This window comes from Scyliorhinus torazame, chromosome 16 (assembly GCF_047496885.1).
Source record: "Scyliorhinus torazame isolate Kashiwa2021f chromosome 16, sScyTor2.1, whole genome shotgun sequence".
Classification (NCBI taxonomy): Eukaryota; Metazoa; Chordata; class Chondrichthyes; order Carcharhiniformes; family Scyliorhinidae; genus Scyliorhinus; species Scyliorhinus torazame.
In genome coordinates, this window is record NC_092722.1 from 23,228,149 (window position 1) to 23,242,936 (window position 14,788).

A 14,788-nucleotide genomic window follows, 5' to 3' on the forward strand; every position below is an offset into this window, starting at 1 on the left:
CTGTTCTGGATTACTCCCCGCCTCTCCAAATGCAGATTAATTCTATCTCTCAAAATTGCTTCCAATAGTTTCCCCATCACTGAGGTTAGACTGACTGGCCTGCAGTTTTCTGGTTTAACCCTTCCTCCCTTCTGGAATAATGGTACCAGATTGGCAATCCTCCAGTCCTCCGGCACCTCTCCTGGTGCCAAAGAGGAATTGAAAATTATTGCCAGCACCCCAGTTATTTCTTCCCTTGACTCACTCAATAGCCTGGGATACATTTCATCTGGCCCTGGAGATCTCACACAGGTATACTCATCCTCGCACACTTGCACATTCACACTAATACATACACACACTGGCATAAACAATCAACTGCTGTATGCTTGTCCTCTATTACATTCACACCAATACACACTCACGCACAAATATATGCACTCCGGCACACTTGCTCATGCATGCACACTCATGCATATTTGGTCATACACATACACTCATGCACACTCGCTCTCCCACATACTCACACATATTCATTTACACATACACTTTTGCACACATTCACACCCTTGGACAGATACATAAGCACTCACAAATATACACTTGCACATACCATGCACGCACTCCCATGCACATACAGACATATGCACACACTCTCGTGCACAAGGATGTATGCTCTTCAGCACAACGCTGGATAATTGACCAGGAGTCCACTAGTATAGAATATGACAGAACATGGAATCTGCACAGAAGATGGAAACATTTCGCCATCACTGAACAATTTCTTTGAGCTATTATTTTGTAGAATACTTTATAATTAGGAAAGGAAAACAGCAGTGCCCTGGGGCATTAAACAATTCTTCCGTCTACCTGCACCAAATGGGTGAAAACACATTGCATTCAACATCTCAAAAACTCATCTTTAATATATATAAATATGATTTTCCCCTGACACCGGTTACAGTTCTCAGTGTCGAAGACTTCTTACACTCTGGGGCTTCAAGAAACTACATATTTATTTTTAATTTTTTGAACCAACAGAAGCTGCAAAGCCCAAGAGAGCCTGGGAACACAGAAACATTTATGAAATACAGAAATATGTGTAATGTGACGATGGGAACTGCTGTGTCTTATCTATTTGTTAAAGAGGGACAGATTTTGCAGGCACCTGACTGGCACACACTAATATACGTTGAAGGGCACAATGTGTCTCCAATGCTATTTACTCTTCAACTATCGAACAACCTTGTGCAGGTTTCAATGTCCATAATGCTCACATTTTAACACATCTGCTAGAGAGAAGAGAAATGAAATGCTATACATTTCTGGCACATGGCATGGGGCTTTCTCCATTAATATATACATTTATACTTTAAACAATTATTTGCATCCTGGTGTGTCGCTTCCCCCAACAGAGGTTGGATGTAGATAGGATAAATGATCGCAGGCTTTGAGGACTGCTTGGTTTTGATGGAATGAGGAAGATGACCACCCAGCAGTCAAATAGACTGAAATTGTACACTGCTCATTGCCTATCAGCAGAGGGCGTTTGATTATTGAGGCAACAAAAACCTGCATCTATATACCATCCTTAACCGGGTAAAATGTTCCAACGCACTTGATAAAATTTAGCACGGAACCACGTAAAGAGATATTTGAACAATTGGGTAGGTTTTAAAGACGGGTTTAATGGAAGAGAGGTGGAGAGGCAAGAGAGTCACCAATGGTGGACTAACAAATGTTATGGACGGACAAAAGGCAGGAATATGAAAAGTGGAGAGATCTCAGAGAGTCGTAGGCCTGGATGAGGTTAAAGAAAAAGGGAGGGGTGAGACCATGGAGGGACTTGGGAATAAGATAGGAATTGTGAAATTGAGGTGCTGGCAGATGTGGTTCAGCAACTAAAGGGGCAATGGGCGAACTGGACTTGGTGCCAATAAGGATATGGGAGCAGAGTTTAGTATGAGTTGTAGTTTACGGAGGGTAAAAAGAAAAAGCAAAATGAAAATTAAGTTATTTGTGTTGGTAACTGATGGCTGACTCTTACTGGATCTGGGTTAGCTGAATATATTCAGAATAATGTTAAAATTTGAAAGTGTTGCCAAATTGCATATCGACATGTTATAACGGAAATACATCCATTTGCTTAAGTTGTGCATTTTTCATTTTGCCAGTAAATATACTTTATATGTAAATTCCGGAGCTGGGATCCTCAACACACTGAGCTGTGGCTTTGAGATTAAAAGCTAGCATTTGCTGAGGATTCTTAGATTTATTGCACTTCTGATACTGAGAGGTAACATCAATAGTTATTACTAAAAAAAAAAGGGAGCCACATTTCCCCTAGTGGTTCAGTGGGGAAATGGTTTGGCCATAATGGGAGTGATCCAAAGGGAAGAATTTCCCCCTGGACTTTGGGATCTTGACATCAGGACTAAGTGGGGAGCTGAGCCAGCATTTTCCGGTAGTGAGACCAGAGGAGCAATCTTCCCAGAGGTTGCCTACTAATTGGGTGTCTCAGAGCTTGCTGTCCTATTAAAGATGGCAGGTAGGCTCACAATGCTGCGGGCCTAGTTAGAGGACCTCAAAAACCCCACTGAGAAAGGTGGATGCTGCTGTCACAAATCAGGAAGCAAGAGGTTGTCTCAACATGGAAGCATGTTGCCCTGCTGACCTCCACATCAAACTCCAAGTAATGAGCTTTTGAACCAGGAAGTGAGTTGGCCTGGAAAGGAAGCCCCTCCATTGGATGGCTCCAGGCCACGATTGCATCCTTTCATTAATTCAGCCCCCTCTTTGTGGCATGGAGGCTCCAGCTTGGATGGCCTCTGGACTGTGGCAGGGAGGCCACCTTCATTGAGCTGACGATCTCTGTAATTGATGGGAAGTTGTGGGAATACTTTGGGATCCCTCCCAATGTGGTTCCATGCTATTTTCCCAGCCACCACCATGTTCAAGCCCTCTACCATTGTCTTGGCAAAATTCAGACCATACTGTGCAAGAGAGTTCCATCCCTGCTCAGTGCTGTCTTCATAGAATCCTAAAGCAATACAGCTGGCCGCATCCGCCCGGCGACCGGAGAATCCCGCCCGAGGTCAATGGATTTCTCCATTGTCCGCGTCTCACCCGTGGCGTTCTTGCGGCGGGCGGGGCAGAATAATCCAGCCTATTGTCTGCAAACTTTGATATTATTTCCACTATACCGAAAACCCAGGTCGTTAATATGTATCAAAAAGAGCAACGGTTCTACTGCCAATGCCTGGGGAACACTGGTGTATACTTCTTTCCAGAAAAAAATAATCATTCGTCATTATTCTCTGCTTTCTGTCTCTTAGAAAATACTGATGGGCACAGTCCCTATTCCTTCCATAGCTGACCTGAGCCAGTGCAGGGGAAAACGTCAACTGCTCTCACCTATTCCTGGGACGGCAAAGGAGGTGGAAAGTTACAACAGGAATTCTGTTTCTGTTCTCTAGCCAGGGATCCCACGGAGAGTGGATGAAAGATAGGCTCAGCCTTGAAGGCCTCTGCTGTCAGAAAGTCTATCGATACTGCCTGCCTGGTTCATGTGATAAATTTGAGCAAGATCCCAGAAGGTTGTCATGGAAACTGCAAGAATCAGGGCCTTCAGTGGCTCCCGGTTTTCCAACACCTCTAGTTTCAAATTTTCATCATTGCTTTCCATTCCTGTGCCCTTGTCCCCTCCCTGTCGCTGTATTGCCTCCTTCAGCCCTACATCACTTCAAGATCACTGTGCTCCTCCAATTCTGGCCACTTGAGTAGCGCCTACTTTCATAGCTCCACCATTGGCAGCCATGCCGTCAATTACCTAGGCCCCAGGCTCTGCAATTCTCTCCTGAAACCTTCCAGCTCGCTACCTCTCTTTCCTTCCTTAAAATGCTTCTTAAAACCTACATCAAACCTTTCATCATCTCTCCAAATATCTCCTTATGTGAAAGCGTCAAATTTGTTAATGCTCTGTAAAGTAGCTTGAGATGTTTGACTACATTAAAGCCACTCTATAAATACAAGTTGCTGCTGCACCACCGATCACGATTTTGTCCCCCTGCACTCCTGGGCAGGATTGATTCATTGGGTTACAGTTTCATGAGCACTGACCACCAAGAAGTCCTTCTAAACCTGTATAGGAGGTGAATTAGGAGGACAGGTTGTATGCCCTCGGTTTGGAACTCACTCAGGCTGAAGGTGAACTGGTTGAGGTGTTTTAAGATGACTAAAGGAGTTGATTGGGTCAATAGAGAGACTCGATTTTCTCTGGGAGGGTCGCCCAGGACAGGAAGGCACAACTTTGAAACTAGAGCCAGGCCATTCAAGGCTGGTCTGAGGGAGCACCTCTTCACACAAAAAGGTGCAGTGAAAATCTGGAACTCGCTCCCGCCAGAGGTTATCGAGGCTGGGATCAACTAAAAATTTCAAAACGGAGATGGATAATTCTTTATTAGTTAAGGTTGTTATGGACCAAGGTGTTAAGATGTGTACCAGCCATGATCCAACAGAATGGTGAACCAGGTTTGAGGAGCGGTATGACATCCTCCTATTTGAGTGTTTGACTCATATCAAAATCATTCCCGTCCTTACCTGACACAGGCACATGCAGTAGAACGTCCAGGAACGCTAAGCAGGAAAAGGAAGCCCAGGCCAATTTTCCTCTTCAATTCTTTCTCCTAAGTATTGATCATTTCTGGCTATGGGTCCATGCAACTCCCAGCACCTTGCACAAGTGATTAGCTTTTGTGTGTGATTCTCAACAATGAGCTTTATTTGATTTAGATTTTGCAGCTATTCCTGATTCTGTCCTCGGCTGATATCTACACACATTTTCCATTTATTTTATTCCAACGTTATAATGGAAGGAAGGTCATTGATGAAGCAGCTGAAGATGGCTGGGCCTTGGACCCCATCCTGAGAAACTCTTACTGTGGTGTCCTGAGACTGAGGTGATTGACTTCCAACAACCACAACCATCTTCCATTTTTCTAAGAATGACTCCAACCTGTAAAGAGTTTCCCCCAAGATTTCCATTGACTGCAGTTTTGTTATGGCTTCTTTCGCTGGTTTATTGTAGAGAGAGATAGATTTTTGTCCTCTACTATCGGGTATTATAGAATTTGTGGTGATGTTGAGCATCATGGGGTTTCTGGTGGTGTCCTGTACTCTGTAGTTTGTGGTCTAGTGTTCTCCCCAAGGTCTTGCCATTGGTTGGGAAGAGAAAATAAACATCAATTGACAATGGGATGCTGGAAAACCTAGGTGTAACGACCTTGATACGATGGCGTAATCATTCAGCTCAGTGCTGCGTTGCTCTCAGCAATGACATGAGACTCCCTTATTACAGCACAGTGCTTGCTAAAGGAACAAAGTATTTACATATGTTTCCCTCAGGAAGGATTCTCACAGGATTCGCACCAAATTTAATAATGCTCGGAGTCCCTGAGCAACAGAGAATTCTCTCAAATTTTAACAGCACAGATACACATTAATCATTCTGTCCCATGATGAGCCTGCCACTATCACTGCATTTCAATTTTAGAAGCTGCAGAAAACAATCGATTTGGAGAGGCTGTGTTGAAACAAACTAACTACAGCTTTTAATAGGCAGGACATTTATAATCACTGAAATAATTCAAACAAGCTATTGAGAAGTTCTCACAGCGGCATTTTATGGAATATTGCTAGAAACCTTTTGTCTGGTAGCTCAGTGTGGCTGCATAGCTTGGTCTCATACAAACTCAGAATATGCAAGGATCCCTGATTTCTCACATTTTCTATTGTGACGAGCTGAGGGAGTGATGGACAGGTTTTATGTGGGAGTGTGATGGGGGACTTAGAACATGCGTTTTCCTCCTGCGAGTTGGGACAGTGATAGTTGGCCTCAGCACCTTTGGATTGGGAAATGTGGGGGAGGTGAGAAGGCATTTAAAAAAAATTAATTTAAAAGATGTGGGTGGGTGTCACTGGATAGGATGGTGAGTGGATTGGAGGGGAACCTCCTGGTGGTGGGGTTCCCAGGTATTTCTGTTCTTGTCCTTCTAGATGGTAGTGGTTGTGGGTTTGGAAGGTGCTGCCTAAGGAACGTTGGTGAGTTCCTCCAGTGCACATGGCTGCCATTGTTCATTGGTGGTGGAGGGATTGAATGTTTGTGGAAGGGGGATAAATCAAGCTTTGGCCTGAATGGTGTCGAGCTTCTTGAGTGTTGTTGGAGCTGTACTCATCCAGGCAGGTGGAGAGTATTCCATTACACTCCTAACTTGTACTTTGTAGATGGTAGACAGATGTTGGGGGGGTCAGGAAGTGAGCTACTTGCTGTAGGATTCCTAGCCTTTGACCTGCTCTGGTAGCCACCGTATTTATGTGGCTAGTTCAGTTCAGTTTCTGGTCAATGGTAACAACCAGGATGATGATAGTGGGGGAACTCAGCAATGGTAATGCCATTGAATGTCAAGGGGTGATGGTTTGAGATAGTCATTGCCTGGAAGTTGTGTGGCGTGAATGATATTTGTCACTTGTCAGCCCAAACCTGGAAATTGTCCTGGTCTTGCTGCATTCAGAGGCGGATTCAGTATCTGAGGAGACGAGAATGGTGCTGAACATTGTGCAATCATCAGCGAACATCCCACTTCCAACTTATGATGGAAGGAAGGATATTGATGAAGCTGCTGAAGATGATTGTGCAGAGGACAGTGCCCTGAGGAACGGAGGTGTTCATCGTGAAGCTCTCCTCAGACGAAAAGCTCATACATGAAAAATGATGATTTAAGTGATACACTGGAGACCGTCAGCAGCCACACTGGTGTACCCCAGCCAGAGACAGTGGGCAGGAATTTTGTTTCAGGGTCAGGAACTTGAGGTCAGGACCATTTCCAGGTCTTGACCCTGCATTGTTTGTGAATGAGACACAACATAATTTTTGAACGGCTGGCCAATTAATGGCCAGGGTGCATGCCTGCAGTCCATTATGAAGTAGGTGTATACCAGCTGGAGAAACGGATGGGATTTTCTGGCCCAGGACGCCCGGAATGCGTTTCCCATTGGGAAGGAGAATCGGGCTTCAGGGGAACACAATCTCTGACCCTCCACTGACAGCGTGAACAAGGTCCGAGGTGCGCGGCGGCAGGGAGATGTAAGAAAATGCATCTATTTAGCGGGCCGACATCCTTTGCTCCGGCCTCCCGTGATTCTCTGGTCCTTGTGGCCAGGAATCACGTGGGCGCGGATCACTTGTGGGTTTTACCAGCGTTGCCCTGAGAGGTCCCTGGGGCAGGGGGGGGGGACGCCCCCTATTACAGGGGTCCCTGGTAGGGGTCCCTCTATAGCAGGAGTCTCTGCAGGGGTTCCCCTATTACAGGGGTCCCTGTGGGAGGGGTGGGTGGCCCTATTACAGGGGTGGCTGGTCGAGTCATCCACGTACTTGGGAATGGGAGGGGGGGCACCCAGGCAATCCAGGAGGGGGGGCAGTGGCAGGGCTGATTTCCAGTGCAGGGGATTGACAAGTCGCAGGACCCGATTGTCGGGCTGCACGCTCAAGGTGGCGGCCCGATAGCATAATTCCCTGGGAATCCCTCGTATTCCACACCATGCATAAATTTGCATGGCGTGGAAGACTGAATTGCATCCCGTTTTACAACAACAAGGAGATTGTTAAACTGGTCCAGTTCAGCTCCGGCGGGAGAACACAGGGCTGGATTCTCCGCTTCCCAACGCCAAAATCGCATTCGGCGACGGGACGGAGAATCTGTTTTGGTGCCGAAATCGGGAGCGCCGCCAGTTTTTCAATTCTCCGCCCCCTGAAAATCGGCGTACACGCGGAGCACACCGCAATGAGGCTCGCCCTGCGATGCTCCGTTGCCGACCGGCCAAATTCCCGACGGCATGGCTTACGTGTGCTCACACTGTCCAGAATCCTCGCGTGGCGGCTGTGGACTCAGTCCGGGGCCGCTACAGTCGGGGAGGGCCGATTGGCGGGCAGAGGTGGCTTCATTCGGGGCTGGGGGCAATGTTGGCGGGTGGTCCGGGGCGCGCGAGCGGCCGATGCTGGGCACTACTTTGGCGGTCCAGGTCCGTGGGCTGAGTCCGCCATGGAGTACGGCGTGGCCGCTGCAGGCCGCCGTGCGCATGTGGGGCCTCTGACGCGGAAGTACTGTGGGCTATATCGGCAGCGAGAGCTGCGAGCTCTACGAAGGCTCCCTGCTAGCCCCCAGTAAAACTGGGAATCGGTGGCCTTTTGACGCCAGTTTTCCTGACGTAAAAGACCACAGTTTTCACGACGGCGTCAGCACTTAATCTCAAAATCAAGACAATCCAGCCCACAGTCTCCCAAAAGGAGAATTCCACCCAACATCTCAGAGAAACATAGAATCACAACATGGTTATTGAACTGAAGGAGACCATTTGGCCCATCGAGCTCATACTGGCAGTTTGGTTAGTAACACTCACATTTTCCCCACACCACCAAACTTTTTCCCTTAAGGTATTTATCTAATTCTCTTTTGAAAACCATGAATAGTTCAGCCTTCCCCACGTATTGAGACGGTGCAATCCAGAATGTAACCTCCCACTGTGTAAAATTGTTTATACTCATGCCGTCTCTTTATCTTTTTCCAATTACTTAATCATGACAATGATGGAAAAGGAAAGACCCTTTTGTCCACCTGGCCTACTCCACCCAACACAATGTGATCTTCTGGGACAAGCAAAAAAACAGATAAAAACCCAGGTCAATTTTGAGGGGAAATGCCTACCCATCCCCTCTTGATGCTCAAAACTAGTCCAGGTAATCTCTTTGGCTCAGAGCCCCCCTGCAGTATCTACCTTTTATAAGAGGCACTGTCTGTCCCAACCAAGAACAGGTCCGGCTGAAAGTAGCGACTCAATCGCTGACTCTTCCTAGTTCTGCACAAGGCCGCCTGTGATTCTCCACCCGGTTAACATGATCGGTCGGGGAATTGCAGACAGGCGAGCATAGAAAGTCCCCAGCCACTGAGCAAAGAAAGGGGTTGGGGAAGGAAAACTGCATTATAAACACAAAGCATTTACATTTTGGAATATGATTGGAAAATCTGAGAATTTTCAATACTTGGAAATCGGATTATAAGTGCCAGCTGGATTAGAACAGATTCAGTTTGCATTACATAGTTATTGATTTGATGAAAATGGATTACAGAATGAGGCTAACAGAAACGGAGCATGTACCAAGAAAATATCTTTTCCTAAGCAGCAGCCAGACAATAAACAAGGCATACATATTCATAACAGAATGGGAACGTTTTCTGTATCACTCGAGTGAACGTTCATGACTTTTATAAATCTTGCCTACTTCCGATAATTCACATCGCCAAAAAACATTAATTGAGCAATATAAAAAGTGTGGTAATGTTTTTTGTATTCATTCTTGGGATGTGGGTATCACTGGCAAGGTGCCCATTTATTGTCCATTCCTAATTGCCCTTGAGAAGTCGTCTTCTTGAATTGCTGCAGTCGGTGTGGTGTAGGTAAGCTCACTGTGCTGTTAGAGAGAGTGCTCCAGGATTGTGACCTGCTACTAATTATCAGATAGTGTGAAATATGAGAACGTGGGTGTACCCCAGCTCCACTCACCATTTCATGTAGATGTTACACCATTAGAGTTATAGAAGTGTAAGAGAACAAGCTACGTTCTCCAGTCATCAAATGGCGGCACAGTGGTTAGCACTGCTGCCCTCACAACAGCAGGGACCTGGATTCGATTCCAGCCTTAGGTATGCTCCGTGATGACTAACAGTGTTGGGAATGTAAATGGTTCATGAGCGAAAAAGAATGCAAAATCTGGTTTCTGTTTTAATTAATTATTTTTCTGAATGTCTCAGTCTCCAGCAGACTGGAAGATTAAATAAATCAGCATTGAGACAGGCAAAAAATAAAAATAGTCTCAATCGGGCATAAATGAGTTATTTCATCCTCTATTCAATTGAATGTTGCAGAATCCCAAAATAATCTACTGAGCTGCTCGCAGAAAAATACTTTTCACTGTACCTCGGTACACGTGACAATAAACCAATCCAAAGAAGGATGTCTTTTGCTTCTTTGAAAGAGGATCCAATTTGTCCTACCCCCTTGTCTTTCCCTGCATCGGTCCAATTCTCTTTTGAAGGTTACGATTGAATTTCCTTCCTCCTCCCTTGCAGGCAGTGCGTTCCAGATCACACAGCACGCTGCTTAAAAAAATTCTCCTCTGCTTCTTTGGCCAATCTATGTCCTCTGATTGTTGACATTGTTGCCACTGGAAACTCTTTCAAAACTCCTGATGATTTGGAACCTCTGTTAAATGTCCCCTTTAACCTTTTCGCTCTAAAGACAGTTGAAAGGATGGCCTTTCAAGTTTGCTTCTTAGCAGCAGATTGACAATGGCACCATTAACCACAGTGCCGAGGGCAGGAATCTTGCTCATCAGAGTGTTACCTAACTTTTCTGCACCAAACTTCAAAATGCTAAATATTCACTCTGTCCCCCAAATGCCGACTGCACAAGCCGGGATTCTGATAGCTAGCAAGGTCCCACGCTGTTCCACATCAAAAAGAAAATGTAATTTGAAAAAAAAAAATAGAACTTAAAAGTCACCCCTTGAGCATCATGTATTACACGCAGTTATTTTAAGGCTTTACTCATCTAAAATGTCTCTCCTCTCGAGGAGTTTGCTACACGGCTGGTTTCACATTTAGCAAATTTAAAAGAGGCATCTGCACTTGCGGCCAGTCATCAAGAGGGAACTTAAATAATCCTTTCAAAGGAGCTCATCAGCCTTGCCAAGTAAAGCTTAATGCAACACACTTTACTCTTTGATAATGCCATCCAACCTGTGAGAAGTGCAGCTCTTGGATGCCAATTGGAGCTCCCCCAGTGGCCCTGTTCGGGATGGCATCAACAAGTGTCGACAATAACGTCCGACAGTCAATCCCTGACCCACTCCAGGTTAGCCTGGGAGCTAATATGGCTGCTGCAATTAGCTTCAGCTGTCAAAAGGAAACATGAATCAGTGGCTCTTGTTGGAAAGGGTATGCTGTTGTAATTGCTCATGGAACTGTATTGGGGCTTGGTTCTGATGCCCTCCCGGGTGAAATAGCTCTCGAGTGAATACTCATGGCCCAGACTTGTGAATGAAGAATGGTTTGTTGGGCTGAGCTACCAGTGGGATTGATCGTCAATTCCTGGAGGCTTCAGGTTGAATCTGGACGGGTAGCAACCGTAATCCAAGTACATTTTTCTGCCACGTACAGAACTTAAGCACAAGAGGCCATATTTCTAAATAACGAACAATGAAAGAAAATAGGAAATGGAGGCGGAATTCTGTTTTGCCAAAAGGGTGGTAAGAATGGGGGACAGATTACCATCCAGAGTATTGGCGTAAGAAACTGAAATTGATTTCAAGTAAGAAGACGGGTTCTTGTGAACAGAACAGATTCAGGCTTGTTAGAGGTGCATGCACCACCTTGGCCTCCAGGCACCTGTTCCCACAGCCATGGTCTCTCCACCGCCTGTTCCCACTGCCACTGCTCTGAAACCTTGGCTCCTACATGCTCGGTTCCTACTCTCTGTTCTTGCAGCCCCAACTTCCACAGTGAACATACAGATAATACAGAGTCAGACGATGATTTGGTGGAGAAATTAAGTGTGCTCAGTGATGGATTTGATGATGGTTTAGAGCATCCAGCACAGCATGGTACTGTGACCCGCACCAGACAGTGTATTTCTTGGCTGAGGGAGTAGGGAACTATTTTCTGGCTCTCTCTTTAAATGTCATCCATGTACTTACCAGCTCACAGTGGATTCATTGCCCGTGAAAATCTAATAAACATATTGTCAATTATTAATAAAATGAGATGTAACAGGATTTTTCATTATACTGCTCAAATGTGTTTTCGAATACATTCCCACAAGCAGTTTTCTCTATTATGCTATTATATAATTAACATGACGGCAGAATTACCTTTGAACTCTCCTTTTTAAAAAAAAACTGAAAGCGCCTGTGGCTATTCTGTTACAAGTGACTGGGAGTTACTTTCTGCTGACATATTGCATTCGTAAGCTCAGCCCATTTCACCAATTGCACTGGCTTTTTCTAAACCTATCACTGACAGTTATGACATATTCAAAAACAGGTGACAAGCGGTTCAATTGGGAAGTGGCACTGCCTCTCCTGAAGGGGCTAACTTACTCTCACTGGGATCCCAAGTCATGAGCACCCCTACCCTCTTGGTACTTTCCCCAAGAGGCCCACCTTCATGTGAGAGTGTATAAAATCTGTGGGTCAGATATGCGGGTCAGGAGTGTGCAATTGTGGCATGGTGGCACAGTGGTTAGCACTGCTGCCTCATAGCTCCAGGGCCCCAGATTCAATTCTGGCCTTGGGTGACTGTGTGAAGTCTGCACGTTCTCCCTTTGTCTGCGTGGGTTTCCTCCGGGTGCTCCGGTTTCCTCCCACAGTCCAAAGATGTGCAGGTTAGGTAGATTGCGTCCTAAAGGTTAGGTGGGGTTGCTGGGTTACGGGGACAGGATAGGGGTGTGGGCTTAGGTAGGGTGCTCTCTCCAAGGGCTGGTGCAGACTCAATGGGCCAAATTGGCTCCTTCTGCACTGTAAATTCTATGATTCTGTGATCACAATCACGCCCAATCCTGCCCTCACCCACTCACACACCAGGATCACTGGATCATGACTAGGTGATGGAACCTTGCCTATTTTCTCCTCTTTCGGGCATAGAGGTCAGGAGCCATACATGGCACACATGGGCACTGTGGGAGGAAACCAGAGCACCTGGAGGAAACCTACGCAGACACGGGGAGAAAGTACCAGCTCCACACTTAAATGCTTAATCAACTTTATTGCAAAGTGTAAATTTATATCGGAACGAACTTAAACAGCCCATAAATTGCAAGTACAGTACCCACTCTCACTGATCCTTTGAAGCATTTGCTGGCTCTGATCAACTATCTCAGTACAAGGTGAGGTTCGCAATTACAGTATACCAAAAACACCGCATTAATGTAACAATTGGGTTGGTGCCACAGACTTCCTGATGAACAAACGGAAGGGATGTTGGCAGAACTCAGAGAAGTAGGCTGCCTACAGTCCTTTCGGCAACAAAGTTCAAGAAATAGCGAGGTCATTTAACTGGTGAAAGTATGGAAAGAAAGTAAACGATGAGCAGCGTATATGGGCTAATATCTGTATCTTTCCCCATGACTGCTCACCCCTGGCCCACCACTGGAGTCTTCTGAGATTAGAGCTCATTCCCTAAATCACTACACCTTGGTAAGTCTCTTCAAGAATTTCCTGTAAAGTCAAATATACCTTGGGTGCCTTGTCCCTGCTTCCGATCCTTCCCCGCAGCACCCCCTCACCCACCCCCAACCACTCCCATTGAATGAGACATTGCATTATGCAAAGGATGTGATGAAAATACAAGTTGCTGTTGTCCTTTAGGGCCTAGGCAGGAAGGCTGAGACAAATATTAGCAGCTTGTCCCCTCAGCTCAGAATAATGGGAATTATGGAAGCCTCAGCAAGGAGGGGAAAACAACAAATGGCGCTGGTAAAAGTAATTTTTTTATTACATTATAAGCAGGCACTCAAATTTGAAACAACATCAAGGGGCTTAAGTGTCAAGTGTTCTGTCAACTCAGTAATTCTTAACATTGATTTTTTTTGTGTAACCGTAGCAATGGCAAGTGAAATTGTGAGTTTTGTCACCAATCAGACCAGTGAGCAGATGTCACAGCTGCCCGCTCCATCCCCCTCCAATATTGCTTCTAAACAGTCACAGGGTTCATTTTCTCAACAAGGGCGCAATGGGAAAACTATAAAACTCGAGAGTGATACTCCAGCCCTTACCTCCACACCCTGCACCTTCAACTTCATGTGATCCTCCCGTGTCGTTTTCCCATCTTTCCGTTTCTTCCAGCAGTAGCCATCCTTTCTGTATTTCACCTTCTTCCTGTTGTATAGGATCATGGAGCCATTCTGGGGCCTGCAATATTTCAAGGAAGAAACAGGGTTGGAAATGGGGTGACTGTCATAATATCCACTCATGTATAGAATGAGATGCAGACAGGCAGTGATTGACACAAAGGATGGCCAGTAAGCATACAACACAGCACAGCCAATCACCAGACAGGACACTACCACTATAAAGCCAGAGGGCACTAGGTTTCCCGCTCTCTCGGGACCCAGCTACTGAGACAGTCAGAGTCCACGAGCTAGCAAGCACAAACACCATGCGGTAGCTAGTAAGTCTGGTCAGGCTACTACAAGGTCACTAGTCAGATCAGTATAGTGACGACCCACAGCTCAATATGTACAGCAGTTCACCTAGTTGAATAAAACAGTGTTGGATCTTCTCCTGTCTGTTTCTAACTTCCCTGCACCGAGTGCAGTCCACATCGGACCAACCTGCCGAACACATCAGTGACAGGACGAAAATAAAGCAGTATTAGAGGCAATAGTGACTTTGTAATCAGAGAATGATCCATTTTCGTGCATGTTACACCTTCGCTTCCCAGTCTCACAACCCTCAGCACATTGATTCCTACTCGCGATGGTGCTAGAGTCTTCAGGCTTTTCGCCGAAGATGCCCTCTCTTCATGACCGAAAGGCTCAAATTGTATGAGTGGATATTACGGAGGAGATTCAGGAGTGATGCATGCAGTATTTCCTGACATAGCTCCTGAAAATTTGTCTGGATCCTTCTTTTCCCTCTCCCAGGCGTGCTAAAGCCAATTGTAGCTCCGTTAGTGCCTCCCACACTAAGGGTAACTAGCAC

General features: G+C 45.9%; 1 protein-coding gene across 5 annotated transcripts in view; it reads right to left on the bottom strand.

Annotated features, from left to right (window-relative positions):
* Positions 1–13,992, bottom strand: part of camta1a (calmodulin binding transcription activator 1a) — an 840,747-nt gene extending 826,755 nt beyond the window's left edge. For all 5 annotated transcript variants that reach the window (XM_072478070.1, XM_072478068.1, XM_072478069.1 and 2 more), the window contains exon 1: positions 13,861–13,992. In XM_072478070.1, the coding sequence (XP_072334171.1) occupies positions 13,861–13,980 (120 nt within the window). In that variant the 5' untranslated portion in view covers positions 13,981–13,992. The remainder of the gene's footprint in view (positions 1–13,860) is intronic.
* Between the last annotated feature and the right edge of the window lie 796 nt (positions 13,993–14,788).